This window comes from Rhinichthys klamathensis, unplaced genomic scaffold (assembly GCF_029890125.1).
Source record: "Rhinichthys klamathensis goyatoka isolate OS25496 unplaced genomic scaffold, OSU_Roscu_1.1 h1tg000196l_1, whole genome shotgun sequence".
NCBI lineage: Eukaryota > Metazoa > Chordata > Actinopteri > Cypriniformes > Leuciscidae > Rhinichthys > Rhinichthys klamathensis.
Window position 1 is genome coordinate 6,909,674 of NW_026606722.1, and position 18,048 is coordinate 6,927,721.

Sequence of the window (18,048 nt, forward strand, 5' to 3'; positions counted from 1 at the left end):
CATGGGGTTCTCTAAAGCTTTTTAAGTTTCTCAGAGAACTTGTTTTGCTTTTTCTGAAGGAGTTTCTCCAGAGGTTTCCACCAGTGTGGCAATCTGAGGAACTCCATATAAGAATCGTTTTATTTTTACCATCATTTTCTGGCCACAAAATTCTTGTTTATTGCTTTCTATTCTGGTATATATGAATACTGAATAATATTTCTGACAAATAAAACATTTACATCAAATATTGCCTTAAATTGTGTTGTTAAATTTATAGCTGTCATGGCTATGTCTCTTCTGCTTTTGTTATTAGTTCTGTGTGGTGACAGAGCTATGACATTTCCTGTCTGTCTTGTGTTTATGTTAGTCTAGTTTCATGTGAGCACATGGTTCTTGACTATTCCTGTGCCATGTGCTTTCTGTCTAATTGTTAGCTCCTCCCTTCTCGTTATCTGCTTAGTATTAACATTCCTCACCTGTTGTCTCGTTACCCTCCTGTGTGTGTTTCCTTTATAGCTTCCTTTGTGTTTTTAGTCCAGTGCTGGTTCGTTTGTCTAAGTTCCTGTTTCTTGTTCCTCGTGTTTTTGCCTTGGTAGTATTTGTTCTGGTTTTTCCCCCATGTGGGAGTTTTGTTTGTACTTTGTATTTTGTTTGTTTGGTTAATTAAAATCTTACCTTTGTTTTCCTGCAATTGAGTCCTCGCTTATGTTTCCTGATTATCCCGTGACAATAGCCTATTGCTGAGTGTCTCTACATGCGTGTCTTAAGTAAATTACCTCAGGTTTTGGTCAGAATTGTCATTCAGAATCACAAATGTTTCTAAATTTAGCTACAAGCCTTGTGTAGCATTGTATTGCATTCACAGCTTTACCAATTAACAAACTGAGCAATAATCACCGACCTGAAATGCCCACCCTTCCTCTCAAAAGAAGTATAATGGTGTGTTCACACCGGACGCGAATAGCGCCTCCGGCGAGAGTGATTTCAATGTTAAGTCAATGCAAAGACGCGTTACGAGCGTAAAAAATTCCTGCGGCGCGAATGAGGCGTAGAGCGCGGCGCGGTAGACGCGAATACGCCTCATTCGCGCGTCAAGTTCACGCGAATGGCGCGAATTGAGCATCTGGCCCGTTACGCGCGAATGATTTTATTAAGTGCTTTTTGTGCATTCACGCGTTCGCCACCCGAGTTGAAAAATCGGAACTTTAGCTTCAATTCGCACCGCGTTAACCAATCAGGAGCCTAGCTGCTTTTTGCTGTCACATGGTTAGGGTTAGGGTAAGTATCCCGATGCTTCAATAAATTATTTTGTAATATGACTAATGCCTGTGTGGTTCTAATGCACAAAAAGCTAATTTTTTATCACATAAAACTTGATTTCAATATATGAGACGTTCATTTTGTATTAAATGCTATTTATTCCATATCTAGATTATATGAAATATTATTATAATGTAAAGACCACCAACATACTATAGTGCATACGTTCGTGTCTGGACAGTGTTGTGTGAGAGAGAGAAAAATCACAGGACAGGTTAATCACTTTTGGAGACTGGCTCCATTTATCATCAATACAAAAATAAATGACATATTAGGTGGGTGAGGGCGAGGGTGATCCTCGCTCCGATGCGGGACAACAGGTCATCAAACTGGGCGCGGGACAGGCGGAAGTACGGCAGAAAGCAGCCGTCATCCAGGCGCAGCTCCTGGAGCGAGCAAATGGCGAAACTCGCCAAACTGGGTTCGCCTCCGAAGGGTCTGGTGGACACAAATACGGCGACGATGATCCCTACGTCGCTGTTCTGCTCTCCAGAGCAAATACAGAGCGGTGACTCTCCCGATGAATGCTCGATCAAAATAAAAAAAATGGCCGCCAACGGGTTTCGAATCCGACGCGCGTGACGCGCGTAAATTTCGCTTCAAACTTTTGTTTTTACGCGCGTCAGTTTCACTCTTGACGCGCAAATTAACACAAATAGGTCAAGCGTCAAACTAGACGTGGTAGATGCGAATTTGACGCGCTATTCGCGTCCGGTGTGAACGCACAGTAACTTGTCCTACACCCCTCTGATTGGGGTTTAAACCAGCGTGAGGCTTTGTCTGCATGAGTTTGGGGCCACGAGAGTGAGGTTTACCTGCACTGGCCCACGCTACACTCGCCCCTCTAAACCTCATTGCTATCTCATCACAACACCAATTTATTTCGTTTTACTCTCACTGCTCCAAGAGGGATTGGACTCTGCATCAACCGGCATTGGAGGCAGGTGCGCTAACAAGGATGCTAAATACTTCTGCCTCTAGCATCAGTTTCTAGTGCGCCTCTTGAGGCCACGGAGGTGAGGTTTAGCTGCACAGGTCTTATTAGATGGCCTCCATTACATCTCACCCCCCATAACCTCACTCAAATCAGCATCGGCCGGCATTGGAAGCAGGTACACCAACAAGGACACTGAAGACCGCAGTCTCTAGTGTCAGTCAGTCAGTCAGTTTAGCTTCCCAAAGCTGGTGCATCCCGTTTGCATAATAGTTTAATTTTTGACGCAACTGTTGAGCTGCAACAATTGACAACTTGAAGGGGTATGTAGAAACAAGGTCAACAAAAGATACTACTGATACCACAACAATACAAGAGCTAAGAGAGGCAGAATGTGTGAGTGAGAGAAATGTCAAGTTGGTAAAGGGAGAAAGACATTTACAAAAGGGGCGGACATGGGGTCAGCGGGTTGACTGAACGATTGTGTTGCTGTGAGTAAGGTCTCCCAGTCCTTCTTGATTATTTTTTTTTATTATTGAACATGTTCTCCTTTCACCCTTCCTTCTTATATATGCTTTCAATTAAGCCTAAGCAAGTTTATGTGTGTCCTGGCATGTGTCTATTTGGCTTTGTCTTCTGATCAAACTGCAGGCTCAGACCTAATTGGGTCTGTTTGTCTTTGCTTCACTGAGTGTGAGCCAGTTAATTGGTCTACATCCTTCGAGGCTCATCGATTGGTCAGTCCAGTTATCCAGTTATAGGCTTTGTGATGAAGGCGTGGGAGGAACCACTTGATCTTTCTATGCCGTGATTGGCCGATAGGCGTCCACTTTGATGTGAGAGCAAAAAAAAAACAGGCTTTCATCCCTCCTATCGCCTCACACCAGACCAGGACACAGCGCTTTTACTTTGAAACCAACCTTTCACCATCATGCCTCGGGTCTGACATACCTGCAATTACGGCCACACACATGCAGCAGTCTTGACCTTCATTCTGAGCTGAAAATATGGCGGCAAATGCGGGGCATCTGGGGGTTAGGGAGGGTTTTCAGAGCTCCGGGTTGAGTTTAAACCTTGACTTTGAACAGCCCTCCAGGCTCATGCAGACAAACTCCAGCTGGAACTCAGCAACTAGACTGAGATTAAATATCTAACTGCTTGAACAGAACACAGTATTAGAAATATGAGGATGTGGGCTGGGTTAAATACAGGCTATTAGAATATCGCTTGGTATTTTTGTCAGCTGCAAAGTCCAGATTGTGCTGATCGTCGGAAAAGTAATGGCATTTTGAGATGATAGTGGATGGAGGGAGGAGGAGATGTGCTGCAGATATGCAGAATTCATCAAATGACTGTGTGCTTCATCCATCTCCTTCTCTTTTTTTTCTTTCTCCAGGGCAGGACCGCAGTGAAGCAGCTCTGATAAAGCGTTTTAAGGGGGATGGTGTTCGCTACAAGGCCAAACTCATCGGCATAGATGAGGTCACCGCCGCAAGAGGAGACAAACTCTGTCAGGACTCGATGATGAAACTCAAGGTGTGTTTGTGTTGGTTGCTTTCTATACATTTAGTTTATGTATTTATGCCATTGATGTTTCTGTATATTAGTCAATGACATGATTTAATTTTGTCTACTAATTTATTCAAAAATACATTAAAAATGTATTTGAATTCATACATAGTACAAGGACTAATCTAATATCTTTACTGTTACTATTTAGTTCAAATGGTATATTTGACCAAAACTTAATTTCAGTGCTTATTAATACTTTTGTCTTCCAAATCAAAGTCATGTGGTGTGATCAACATAAAACAGGAAATTATATCATAGAGAGGGCCCCTGCAGAGCCTCATAACTGTGTGTCAATAAGTATCTTAAAATATCAGATAATTTGAGCTTTTTATGACAAGGTAAGGTTAGTTCAGGTTATAAAATGTCATGTGATGCGACTGTCAACGGTTTCGAAAATATTGAATAAGATGTCACAAAACATCTCTTTTGTAAATGTCTTTAATTGGAAATAAAGTATTCATATAAAAATCTTTCAAGTACTATTTATAATTACATCTATTTAAAAACTAATAATACAATATATTTTGTCAGTCATCATGTAAATAGCTATATAAAGGTGTAACTTCAATAGCTTAATAAATAGATAAACCACATCCATCAGATTGGTTATTAAGCCGTGTGAACAGGTCACCGTGATTTTGCCAAGTAAGACATGGTCCTGGATCAACATATTTTGTTGATCCTGGATCAACATTCCTGTCCCAAAATGTAGTCCTTACCCAATCCCTACCCCTAAACCTAACCCTACCCATAACTTTTCCCTAAAATCAGAGGGTAATGAAAGGTTAATAACACTGATGTTGAAGTACTTCACTCTGGTTCTAAGCCTAAACTTGACATAAACTGTAAACTTGTCCCTCAAATCTGATTGGTTGATTGGAAAGTTGATCCAGGATCAACAAAGATGTTGATACAGGAACATGTGGTACTTGGTGAAATCACATTCACCGTGTGGACAGCAGAGGTCACTCTACTGTGTGTAAATCTCTCTAGTTTTTGCTACAAGCCTTGTGAAGCATTGTATTGCATGCACAGCGTTACCACTTAGCAAACTGAGCAATAATCACCAACTTGAAATGCCCACCCTTCCTCTCAAAAGAAGTATAACTGGTCCTACTCGCACCCCTCTGCATGAGTTTGGGGCCACGAGAGTGAGGTTTACCTGCACTGGCCCACGTTACACTGACCCCTCTAAACATCATTGCTATCACATCACGGCACACATTTATTTGGTTTTACTCTCACTGATCCAAGCGGAATTGGAATCCCTACGATTGGCTTCGCCAACAAGGACGCTAAATACTGCGTCAGTTTCTAGAGCGGCTCTTGAGACCGAGAGTGAAGATTAGCAGCAGAGGTCACACTACTGTGTTTAAATGGGATGCTCTGTTTGTGTATAGATGAACACTTTCCGGAAATCAGTGTATTTTTATTGTACATTCACCATAAATCGCACCCTTTTCACCAGTGTTTAGATTGGTTTCTCAGTGTGTTTGAGAGAGAGGGTAATTTCGCCATCCGATTTGCATGTTGGTCTGATTGGAATGTCCAGACTGTTATTGATCAGAGCTGTTTACCTCTCACTCATCCAGACACATAATCTATACTCATATTCCCACAGTCCTCCACTCCTTAGCAAACAAATGAGTCCCATGGTGTCATTTTTTAATCTCTTATTCCTCTCTCACACTCTTTATGTCTCTCTGGTAAGGAGAGTTTCAACAACAGTTCGACTTGAGTCATTTCATATAATCCCCATCCTCCCTTGATAATCAGCTATAAAAACGTTCTTAACATCACATCCAGCATCTGTCCAGCTTTTCCTACAGACGATGCTCTTCTCTGGACATTCCCTGGACTGCAAACAGACCTCTTATGTTTCACATCTGCATCTCTTCTTCACTCCAGCAGCACTTATATGGACACACTCCCACTTCTGAGTTTGAAATGTCAGAGCTTGTGCTCTTTCCATCATGCTACTACTGGCATTAGAAAGGCTCATTCATCATCCCGCCAGCACATATGGATAGGCATAATGGTGTGCTAAGATACATCATGCGACTGACGGATGCTTCTCCCTGCACACTCGGAAGGAAGATCAAGAAACGGGCTCATCTGATTGGCTCGGACAGATTACGGTCCTGGAAGACTCGAGGGCTCCAGCATCTTGGAAGAACGCCCACACCCACCCCAAAAACCTTGGATTGGATTGGACATTTGACGCAAGCTTGATTTAAAAGCCATTTTTGGCTTTGGCTTAAGACAGGGGTAGGCAAGTTCGGTCCTAGAGAGCCGCTGTCCGGAAGAGTTTGGCTCCAACACTGAAAAAAAAACCTCTCCTGCCTATAGCCTTAGTAATCCTGAAGACATTGATTAGCTTGTTCAGGTGTGTTTGATTAGGGTTGGAACTAAATTCTACTGGACAGCGGCTCTCTAGGACCGAACTTGCCTACCCCTGGCTTAAGATAATTGCGAATTTATATTTTGCAAATTTGGCTTGACATGTTGCTTATAAAAATTTATTTAAAAAATCTAGGTGTGATCTTCTTATCAGAGTCTGGCAAAGGCGACGTACAACCATCTGGGGTGGGACTTTTCTCTCTATGCTGCTCTTAGATTCGCTATTGGTCTTTTGCAGGAGTTTTACTAAAGGATGCCACTTTTCGTTCCTCCCACCCCTCTTGTTGAAAATGAATTGTGTCCATTGTGAGTTGTGTGTACTAATACATTTATAATACATTCAAACTTGTGTTAAAAGGATAGTTCTGTCTTCATTTGCTCACCCTCATGTAGTTCCAAAACCGTTAGACTTTGTTCAATCTTCAAAACACAAATTAAGATATTTTATAGAAACCTGAGAAGTTTCTGTCCCTCCTTTGGAAGTGCAGGTAACCCCTTTAACCAACTAAGAAGTCACCTTATTTTATTTGTATTGTATAGGTCATTTCAGGGATCCTTTTTTATCTGTTCCTGTTGACGCAATTTTACATTTGCAGTGCCTTTTGTAGGGCCACTGTGGGTCTTTCAGGGTGTGGCCCTTGGTAGTCACTGGCCCAAATGACCCCATATTCATCCTTGCTGATTGGTCGATCCACCATCATCAAAGAAGCAGTGATCCCTGGACTTCAAAAGCTGATCTCCACAGTGGGCTTTTACGGGTTAACTGTAAAATTGGACAGTCAGCTTTCCAGTCTGTGGCTGATAGATAATTCAACAGCTTTAAATGTTCGAGAGGCATTCTCTCTTACTGCATTTACCTGTACACTGTCAAACAATTCAGGCATTTTATTTTTATTCGATTTGAGCCACTTGGTTTTAAATCTGTATCCGTATATGAGAACGGGCCACACTCATATCTCATTCTCATTTCAATTCAAAGGTTTTGTTGGCATGTGAGGGATACTAGCAAAAGAGATTAATGATATTCTATGTTTTTAAATAGTTCATTGTGTCTGCATTTAGAATGGCATAGTGTGGAAATAACAGTAGAACACCGTGTTGACCAATTATTTGTGCAAACCACTGGACACTACCAAGTGGATTCATTTATTAGCTGGAAGCGCAGACCAGTTTCAGCCATGGTTTTGATTGGGTAGTGCAGTCCTATTCACACTTTACACCGATAATGCAGTTTAATTTGCTAATTCGTTGCTCTTTGTTCTCAAAACAATGGTTTATTGAGGATACATTACCATAAGCAATGTTTTGAAATGTGGTTTGTGCATATACATTTTGGGATTTATGTCTAGTTTTGAATGACCATAGTTATGGCATCAGTATAGACCCAGTAAAAACTAGATGTCTTCACTCTCTCTCAACCTGCACATATCAGAACCTCCAAGCCAGAAATGGTTGAAAACGTGGAGAAACTGAATCAATGTCTTTACATAACTGCTAATGCTCCCCAAGGATTGCAGCAAGTAGCGAATGCTGCCATTCCCTGCTCTGTTCCTTGTTTTATCTTCATTTCGTCTTTTCTCATGTTTCTGTTTTCATCTTCTTGTCCGCAGGGAATCGCAGCCTCTGCGCGGTCTAAAGGAGAACACAAACAGAAAGTTTTTCTCACTGTGTCCTTTGGAGGGATCAAGATCTTCGATGAGAAGTCGGGGGTGAGTCGGGGGCAGTGGGAATTGTGTCCTGTCACTATCCATGATCCTTTGAAGCAAGTGTCTGAGCCATGAATACAAATCCTCAGATGCCTAACCTGGTTTCAGTTTGTTTTATCTACAAAAACGACATTTTGGGTTTTTCATTACTTTGGAGATGTGATCTAGTTGACATTTGTTTTATTTCCCTCTCATCAATTGACGAATGACAGGAAAGAGCTATAAAGTAGGCTAGTCGGCATCAGTAAAAACCTCAGTACAATGGGAGAGCTAATTGCAACAACAAACACAAGATGAGCCAAGATGTCCGATTCAAAGACAAATGATTCTTCAGAAGTTGTTCTTTTTCGTGAGTCAATCAATAGTCTCGAATTAGCTTGTAACTTAGCGATTTGAATTGGACTAAAGACTAAAGACCTGTTCACACCAAGAACAATGACTATAAATATATAAACTATTACAATACCTATGTTAACATTCACAATTCATGATAACTTTCTGTTTATTATATGTGTGTGCTGCAGTTATGCTGGCCGCTGCTTTAAATGCTCGAACTCTTATCTTTTTTTTATCGTACATGTTCTGAAAGTGATTCCAACAATATCGTTCTTCTGTGTCATTTTTGTTATAACTGTTGTGTGGACTTTTTCATATTAGAAGTTTTTATTTATAATTATAGTTATCAGGATTAATGAGAACATCCCTTAAGTCGTTACTTAAAATATTATAATTTTAACCAATATTAACCAGTGTGTGTAAATAATTGCTCCGCAGCATCGGTCTGTAACCAGCTGAAATGTGCACAGACCTTAACATTTCTGTTTGCTCAAAAGTATAAATGCCAATTATTTCACAGACATAACTCTGAAAACAAAGCAGAATGTACATTATACTCGTGGACATAGTTTATAGTCTAGTGCTCATGGCTCTTCAAGAGGCCCTCATTTTCTAGGCCTCAAAAGTTTGGGTCGATGAGAAAAGATGGTTTCTGTGTGCTGTTGCTCAGGCTTGAGTCTGCTGTACGTCGGGCGGGGGTGGGGGGTGAGGCCATCCTTTGGGAGAGGTAAGCCTGTGTTAATGATGCGTTTTAAAGAGAGGAGCGCTCTCTGGGGAAATCAGAGAAGCCTAATTGAACAGACTTCTTAGAATAGAACGACCGTAGCTTTACAAGACCCATCTGCAGGGCCCGACTCCATCTTGATGGAGAGTAAATGGCAATAACAGCTAGTGAATCACACCTGAGCTAGTTATAAACGGAGGGAATAATGCGTATTTATGAAGTATCAGACCAGATCACGTACACCTACTGTAAGTGCTGCTCCACAGAAGGAGAGTTTGAAAGAGGATTTCACTTTGTAACAGTTATTGATTTCCCTCTTTCTTTTTTGTTGTGAAGTGCCATTAAGCCCTTTTGGTTTGAAACCAGTTTTGAAATTTTTTTTTAAGATGAAGTAAATCCCAAAGAGTGTGTTTGTCATTGGCTTCATTAGTCCCACATTGGTTTACAGTGTTTTTATTAACAGCATTTCGTACTTATTAGGTGCTCTCAGTAAATTTTTTTTCTACTTAAAAGTGTTTTATTCGGCAAAATGAAAAGTATTTCCAACGTTTGTCATATCAGTGTTGCTAGAAACATAATATTGGCCTATCTATATATTATAATATTGGCCTATCTATATTATAATATTGATATATCATAATATTGGCCTATATATATATATATTTTTTTTTAAGATGAAGTAAATCCCAAAGAGTGTGTTTGTCATTGGCTTCATTAGTCCCACATTGGTTTACAGTGTTTTTATTAACAGCATTTCACAGAGGTGTAAACAGCATAATGTATTATTTCAATTCAGTTTTAATTATTTGTTTTTGATTATATTGTCATGTAAATGTTTTTGTTTTTTTTTACATTTGCTTAACGTACTTATTAGGTGCTCTCAGTAACTTTTTTTTCTCCTTAAAAGTGTTTTATTCGGCAAAATGAAAAGTATTTTCAACGTTTGTCATATCAGTGTTGCTAGAAACATACATAAGTATAAGGCACTCAAAGAAAAGTAATGCGTAATGCTGCAGTATACATTTCAAAAGCACTGTCGATGTTAGCTAGTGAAACAGTCAATTTGTTATATCAGTTGAAACAAAAAAAAAATTTGCAGTTTCCACTAAAAACGTTTACATCTAAGTAAATTAGACTTAGTACAAAGTGTGGAGTTAAAAGTCTAAAAAAAAGTCGTTTTATTCCAAATAAAGTGGGACACCTCTTCATGGTGGCCACCATTTGAGATCACATGACCAGCTGTGGCATTACAATTTAGTTAGTACTTCCAACATTTATCATAATGTTGCTAGAAACATTGATTTATTCTACAGGATACAGATGACACGTCACTGAACAGTTTTATGGCAATGCTGCATCCAGAATATAGGTGCCAGCAAAAATTTCAATATCTCTATTGTATCAGTTTGTCAGACTAACAAAAAGGTGCACTTTCCACTAAAAAGGTTTTACACCTAAAGAAATGAGAGGTAATTTTAACAAGTATGATTAATATGACGTAGACATAGATGAGATAAAAGCCAAGGGAAGAAAAGAGGTTGTTCTAGTATATAAGGCGGGGCTTCCCTTCGTAGTGGCCACCATGTTGTGATCACATGACCAGATAGCCTATGTCTTTGGAATTCTATATCAAGTTAGTACATAAACACAAACTGCAGATGAACTTATCTCAAACTCTCGAGTTTGGTTTGTTGCACACCAGTCAACCGCGATAGCGTTGCATGAGCTGATAGGGGGCAGTAGATAGGCCAATATTGTCATATTATTTTAGAAGACAAATAGGAGCCAGCAAAATACAACTGATCTAAAGAAACTTAAAAAAAATTGGTTCTAAGATCCGTAACCACTTTTTCAGAGCTAAATTAAGCTTTAGGTGAAAATCTAGATGCAAATTCATATCGTTGGTATTTTATAGAGAACAGGCTGATTAATCTGTGTTCAGGGTTGGGTCTTGCACCGATGAGGGCTGGTGATAAATGAGAGGTTACTATGTGAGCACAGTGTGCTCTGTTGTCATGGCGCCAGGAGGTGACCTACATGACAAGGTTTTAATCTGTCATTGATGCTTCTGATCTAGTAGCACCATGACCCATTGCTCTCTTTTGTAAGTGTGTATGTGTCTGAGTGTGTATGTGTTTAAGCATCACACTACAATTGCATCGTATGTCTGATATGGCTGACACCACCGTCGGTGTATGAATGAGTGAGTAAATGGGTGAATGTGAGGCAATATGTAAAGCGCTTTGGTGGCCATTGGGTCTGTGAAAGCGCTATATAAATGCAGTCCAATTACCATTTACCATCATTACACAGCATATATCAAGTTGTACCGCTATTGGTTTAGCTCTGAAACTAGTGCAGCAATGATGTTTTAATCTAACGTCCATTGTGAAATGTATATTTGTATACCGGCCATGAAACTTTGTTTTGGTAGTTTAAAGGGATAGTTCACCCAAAAATGAAAATTCTGTCATCATTTACTCACCCTCAAGTTGTTCCAAACCTGTATGGTTTTTATTTTTATTTTTATTTTTTACTTCTGCTAAACACATAAGGAGATATTTTGAAGAATGTCATTAATCAAACAGTTGATGGACCCCATTTACTTGGAAAAAATATATAATGGAAGTCAATGGGGTCCATCAACTGTTTAGTTACATTTCTCAATGTTCCAATGAAGAAAAAAGTTTTACAGTTTTGGAATGACGTGATGGTGAGTAAATGGTGGTGAAATGTTCATTTTTTAAGTGAACTATTCCTTTAAATCTGTGAGGGTCACACTATCATTCTTACGTTTTACTTTGGCGACTTTCTAATTTAGACCCTGAGACTGAGCCAATGCAATGAGCCGGATTGATGCTCTGTCTATTACAGAGTCTTATAGTGTTTGCAGTGGTACGCTCAGATGTTATTGAGTAATAGAGTGTAGTGTGTGTTTGTGTGTGTGAGAGAGAGTTGCAGTCTGGGTTGTTGATCACATTGATGGTTTATAAGGTAAGATGACTGGACCATGTCATAGTGGCTGTGCTGAAAGTCATTCGATTTTAGATGTGCTCTCTGCTTCTGCAGACAAAGCTATACTTATACTGTATGTACCACTTTTTTATCGCTCTCTCTTTCTGTAGCTCATTTCATTCCACTTACTGACATAAGTCTCCACCCCCCCCTCCCCCCTTTTTTTTTCTACCATTCTGAATTGTCAGCATTGTGTGAATAAAAGTTTGGATGCCCTAATAAAATACTGTATTTCCCATCTGAACAATTTAAAAGGTTGACCTAACCTCCAAATAAGAATTATGGATTGTCACAATATGACGTGATGTGAAGGACTTAAACAAGATGCTTTAACAATAATTATAATTTATATATATATATATATATATATATATTATAAGTATAGTTACTTTAAGTATACTGATATTATCCCAATAAAAATGCATATAAAAAAAATTCTTAGACTTTTGCACCCTACTGTCTTCTCTTTTTCTACTTTTTGTCTTTCCACTGTCCATCTATATAATTTAAGTCGATAGATACATGACTGAGACTGTACAACAGAGAATTATGTTATGAAGAGGGAATAAAATAAGGAAAAGACAAAGGATGAGCAAGCCAGTGTGAGAAAAATGAAGATGGTAGAAGAAAGAGAGACAGAAACCACTGGACAGTTCCCTTTAGGATTCAGCAGCTTTCCTCACTGTGTTGTGGTTCCAGCTTCATCTGCCTGTCCTCCATCTCTTCCTCCTTGGCATTGGTTCTCGCCTCCAGGCTCTGCTCTGATGAAGAGGAGCTGCTTCCTGATTTCATTATGGTGACTCAGTGGACAACCGTGTGCGGCACTGTGACTCGGCTAATCGTATTGTTGTCCTGCCGTCTGAAGGCCTGCCAAGACCAGCCACTCGTATTATTAACTCTCCCACAAAGAGGGAGACCAGATCGGAAGCAGAAAACAGGGAGATCCTCCTGCCACCTCCAGCTCCTCCTCAGTTAGGACCGCATGCCTCTCTACACCAGCAAAGCCTTTAATACCTGGAAGATATTCCTTAGCATTCTCATTCATCTTAGTGGCAGTTGCACGGCTCGGTTTCAAAACCAAGAGAGTTGTCTCGCTATCTACTGTCTACACGAGCAGCCACCTTCTGAGGAAGTGTCCTGACTGAAATGAAATCTCATAAGTGAATGATTTGGTGTGCTCTACTTAGCAGGCAACACCATGCATAACAGCGCTCCTCACGTATTGTGTATGACATTTCATATTTTATTTGATTGGCTGCAACCGAATATGCTTACTTCCCTAGTATATAAAAGGCTATATATATAATAGCCTACGTAAAAAAAGAGTAGTATCAAAATTACTGCACACATTCATACTTTATAGAACACTTTTTTAACGATCATGAAATAATTAAGCTGTGTCCCAATTCAGAGGCTGCATTCTTCAAAGGAAATGGACTTCAAAGGCCACGCCTTCCATAATGTAGCACACATTAATATTAGGCAATATAATCCATTTTAATTTGATTGTTAATTATGGCTAACTATTTTTAGAAATTTAGCATTTTCCGGTATTGAATGAATCGTAAGGCTATGTTTTCAACCTTTTTATAGCCTTTTTGGATAGCAATAATGGTTTTCTTTATGAATTAAACGTGTAAAGCTATCTTAGAAATCGCAGAAAGGACTTGTTTTCTAGTCATCTGATACCTGCTGTATGTTCTCTTACCCCCCCCCCCCCCCCCCAACCCCCCAAAACATATTTGGGAATATATGGTTTGTGAATCCACAGTAAAGTGATTTTTCAGAATCACTCCAACCTCTCATATTTAATGTGCCTAAGATGTCCAATTTGGTTTTCAGATTCAGTCTTCATATATAGTTCCATAAGTCACAAATACTATGCAGGGAGAGTAATCTTTGATTCGGTGCCACTGATTTGCATAGAAATGAGATCTGACCCACTCAATAGAGTAGTCTAATGCATGCAAAAAGCAGCTGTTGATGTAAATGACTATAACTGTTCCACTTACTCTAATATCATTAGACAGAAGGAGTGAGCTTGTGTGTGTGTGTGTGTGTGTGTGTGTGTGTTCGTGTGTGTGTGTTCGTGTGTGTGTGTGTGTGTGTGTGTGTGTGTGTGTGTGTGTGTGTGTGTGTGTGTGTGTGTGTGTGTGTGTGTGTGTGTGCGCATGTGTGTGTGTGTGTGTGTGTGTGCGTGTGTGTGGTAAAGAAGAGAATGGAGTGAGGACAAGTACAATGAGCTAAGTGTCTCTTTTTCAAAAATAATAATTTAAAAGTAGGGCTGTGAATTTAATGCATTAATTTGGTGTGGTTAATAAAATAAGATAAAACGAAGAAAGAAATATATAGTTAAAGGAATTTAATATGTAATACTATTAATTATAAATATAATAAATTCTCTCTCTATATATACACAGTATATATATATATATATATATATAGAATAATATTGTATTTATACAAAAATGCCATTTTACATTACGTCTGGGTTTCAGACTGGGGTTTGTGAATGAAGTGCAGGGGGTTTGTGAGTTTAATAAAAGCTAATATTGAAATAAATCATACAACTTTTAAATTAAAAATAATAAATATGTGTTTGAAAGACAAAAGCCTTCCAAAGACATGGCAATGCATTGTTAAATGACTCACTGAGTGATAATTCGAGTAATAATTATTGTGGTCGTCAGGAGTTGATTAGATATGCAATGTTGAGAAAACAGTTTTTTTTTCTGTAAATCCTGTGGTCAAATGCTTTGTGGCTCTCAATTTACCATGCAATTATAGTCTTCTGACGAGTGGCTGGTGTGTGTGTCCAATTTCACAAAACTAGAAGACTTTCTGAATGCATAAGTGATATGCTTTTTTTTTTTAGAAAGGAACATTTTAAACACTATAAAGAAGAATTAGGGAGAGTCCGTAATTTATGAATGACTTACTGCCTTTGTCTGAATAATACATAACCATGTAATCAATAAAAAGCAACTAGTCTGATTACTTGTATTTGAAAATCTAATATAATCGAATTACAAGTACTTATTTTTTGTAATCTGATTACGTGATCCAGATTACATGTAATCACCAGCACTGGATATATATGATTAATTTCATTAGTTAATCAGCATATAATGTAATTCATTTGGCATTAATACTATTTGTAATACAGTTGAATTGATGAACAGATACCAATTCTTGATATTTTGAAGATATATTTGACTAAGAGGAGTTCCCAGAGCTCCTGCTGGTACAGTAGAGCAGATTAGCATGAGATACAATTCTTCATTCGTATGGCATTTCAAGTCCATTTTGCGCTGTCAAGAGTTATTAGTCTCTGCACCTAGTCTCTCTCTCTCTCTCTTTTCCTGGCCATATGCTGCGTTTTCCCAGAGGCGTCTATGGGCGGCTCATTTCTGAGGTTCCTTTCCAATCCCGCTCTCAGAGGAGTCATTTTGGCTGCCCACCCGCTAGCTTGTCCACCCTTGATCGAGTGTGTGTGGGTGTGTTTGTGTGAATGTACGTGTGTGTGTGTTGGCACCAGTGGCATTTTTGATTAAACTCAGTTCTCTCCTTACTAATTACCCCTCTCTCAGGCCCAGTCGCTATATAGTTGTGCAGTTTCTCTTGCTCTTTCTTTCTAATCAAAGACCTGGAACACTCATCATTGAAATGGCAGCTGCTAATTAGTGGATACCTGGCGCCGTGGCAACAGCAGGTTTGGGGGGGGGGGGGGGGGTTTGGGGGGGTGGAGGGCGAGTCAAGGCTGGTTGATGGGAATAATGACACCGTGTCTCCATGTCTAGCTCCCACACTGAGGTGATTAAATATGGACACACACTACACCGTCAAGCATGTTTTAATATAATGATCGGACTCCGACATGGTCGACGTGGAACATGTCGAATAACTTTAATCATACCGTTTTATATTGTATTTGAGGCAGGGGCGTTTATCTGTAAAAGGGAGGTCAGTCAATATTAAAATAATAACAATATAGTTATATCTGCAGTACTGGTACAAAGTACTATTCAATTTGTACCCAACTGTTAGCGTACTCAACTTGCAGTATTTTCAGTGACCGACTGCTGATTTTTGACTGCTGTGTCTTGACAACTAGTCTGCAAATATGTGTGTGTGGCTTCATAGAGAAACTACCTGAAGGTTTTTGGGCATGCTGTGACTAGAAAGCCCCATAATGCTGTTTGTCTGGCACATTAGCACTGCAAATAACCCAAACAGAGTTTGTCCTATTTATTGTAACTCTTTCCTCGCCAGCGTTTTTAACAAAAGTTGCCAGCTACCGCCAGCATTTTTGATCATTTTCATGAAAGTTTCATGGCCCCCTAGAATATTTTGCTTGCAATATATCAAAAGAAAGAACAGACCGTCTGCTTTTAAACAAAACATAACAAAACAAAATGATTCTAGCTTCATGCATTCTTATTTATCAACTATTGAATGTGGGTAAGTTTCATTAAAAAAGCAACATTTTGAGCAAATAAAAGTATATGCGTCTGCTTACATATGATATCGCTTGTTTCTGCTTTGTCTTCGGAGATTCTCATCTTTCAGAAGATGTGTAATAGCGCCCCCTACCATATAACAGTGAAAACAATGCAAGCCGGAAATTTCCGTCAATGGCGGGCAAAGAGTTAAGGTGGTGTAAGTGAGCAATGAGCTTTAAATGTTATAATATGGCACTTTTTGTTTTACAAAATGCATATATGTCCTCAAATCTAGAAAGCACCATTCTTAGAGTTTAACCGAAGATTTGAATGTCTAAAGAAGTCAAAAGAATGACATGTACAGAATGAGAGAGTATGGGACAAAAACGCTAGAGAGAGAGAACATGATAGCATGGTTGAGAACAGGGCGGGATGCATGAGATGAGAGTATTGAAGGAGAAAGACAGAGAGAGATATGTGGAGGAAGGGTGATAAATCATGCTAAACTCATTAATGAGATAACGGTGGCTGAGGAATATGAAGGTTAAAGGGTTGAGAGCTCTGGATGTGCCGTAGACAGAGTTATTTCCTGCCAGGGCCACTGCAGTCAGTCACGTACACGCATGCATATATGCCTACATGTACGGCACAGCGGAAGTGACAAAAGGACATTTTGTTGATCAGAATTGTCAAGATTGATGCAGAATCATTCCCGACTGAATTTATGATTTACTCTGTGTTCCTGATGTTGAGGTCGGCTGCTTCTCAGCTCTTTAGACATCAATCCACCTTTACTGTGACACACCAGAAATGGAGCTCTCTGTGATTTACAGCAAAACACATTCACATACAGTATGCTTACAAATTCATCGGCATGTCATGCTCTCTGATGGTTCAGGTTCATATGGCTGTGAGTTGACACTGTAAAGGATGTGCTAGTGGTTTGATCGTACAGATCTGTAGACTTCGATAGTTGACTATGTATTTTACTGACTGCTTTTAATCTACTCACAGTTCAGCTTACATTCAGTGATGTAACAGTGTTGGTTGGGCACATTTGTCCTCTGTTCTGTAGTGTTCTTCATTGTTCTGTGCCCTTCTGAGCTTTAATCTTTCTAGATTTCTCACTTTTAGCATGATTAAGGGGGTTTCTTCAACTATGGGCAGTTTTGGCCCAGTGTACTTTTAGAATTTTTGGTTTTCAAAAGAAACTTTTTTGAAAATAAAGTCTCTCTAATTGATAATGATGTAAGATGAGTTATAAGGGATAGAATTATTGACATCAAAGCTGAATTTTCAACGTCAGTCTTCAGTGTCAAATGATCTAAAAATCATTCTAAAATGCTGATTTGCTGCTCAAGAAGCATTTCTTAATATCATCAGTGTTGAAAAGAGTTGTGCTCCTTAACATTTTTGTGGACACTCTGATACTTTTTTATCAGTATACTTTGATCAATAGAAAGTTCAAAAGAACAACATTTATATGATTTATTTAATCAATTCTCTGATAGAAATGACAGTTGTGGAGATACAATTTTTGGAACAAAATGGAGAATTTTGACACTTGAGGCTAATTACACCGCTAACATTTTATGCTGTCATAATACACACAATTAA

At 39.2% G+C, this 18,048-nt stretch overlaps 1 protein-coding gene across 1 annotated transcript in view; it reads left to right on the plus strand.

The window, feature by feature from the left end:
- dab1a (DAB adaptor protein 1a) overlaps positions 1 to 18,048 on the plus strand; it is a 406,752-nt gene that overhangs the window by 337,713 nt on the left and 50,991 nt on the right. Inside the window, 2 exon segments of the mRNA XM_056262791.1 lie at positions 3,633 to 3,772; positions 7,819 to 7,917. Of these exon segments, the coding sequence (XP_056118766.1) occupies positions 3,633 to 3,772; positions 7,819 to 7,917 (239 nt within the window).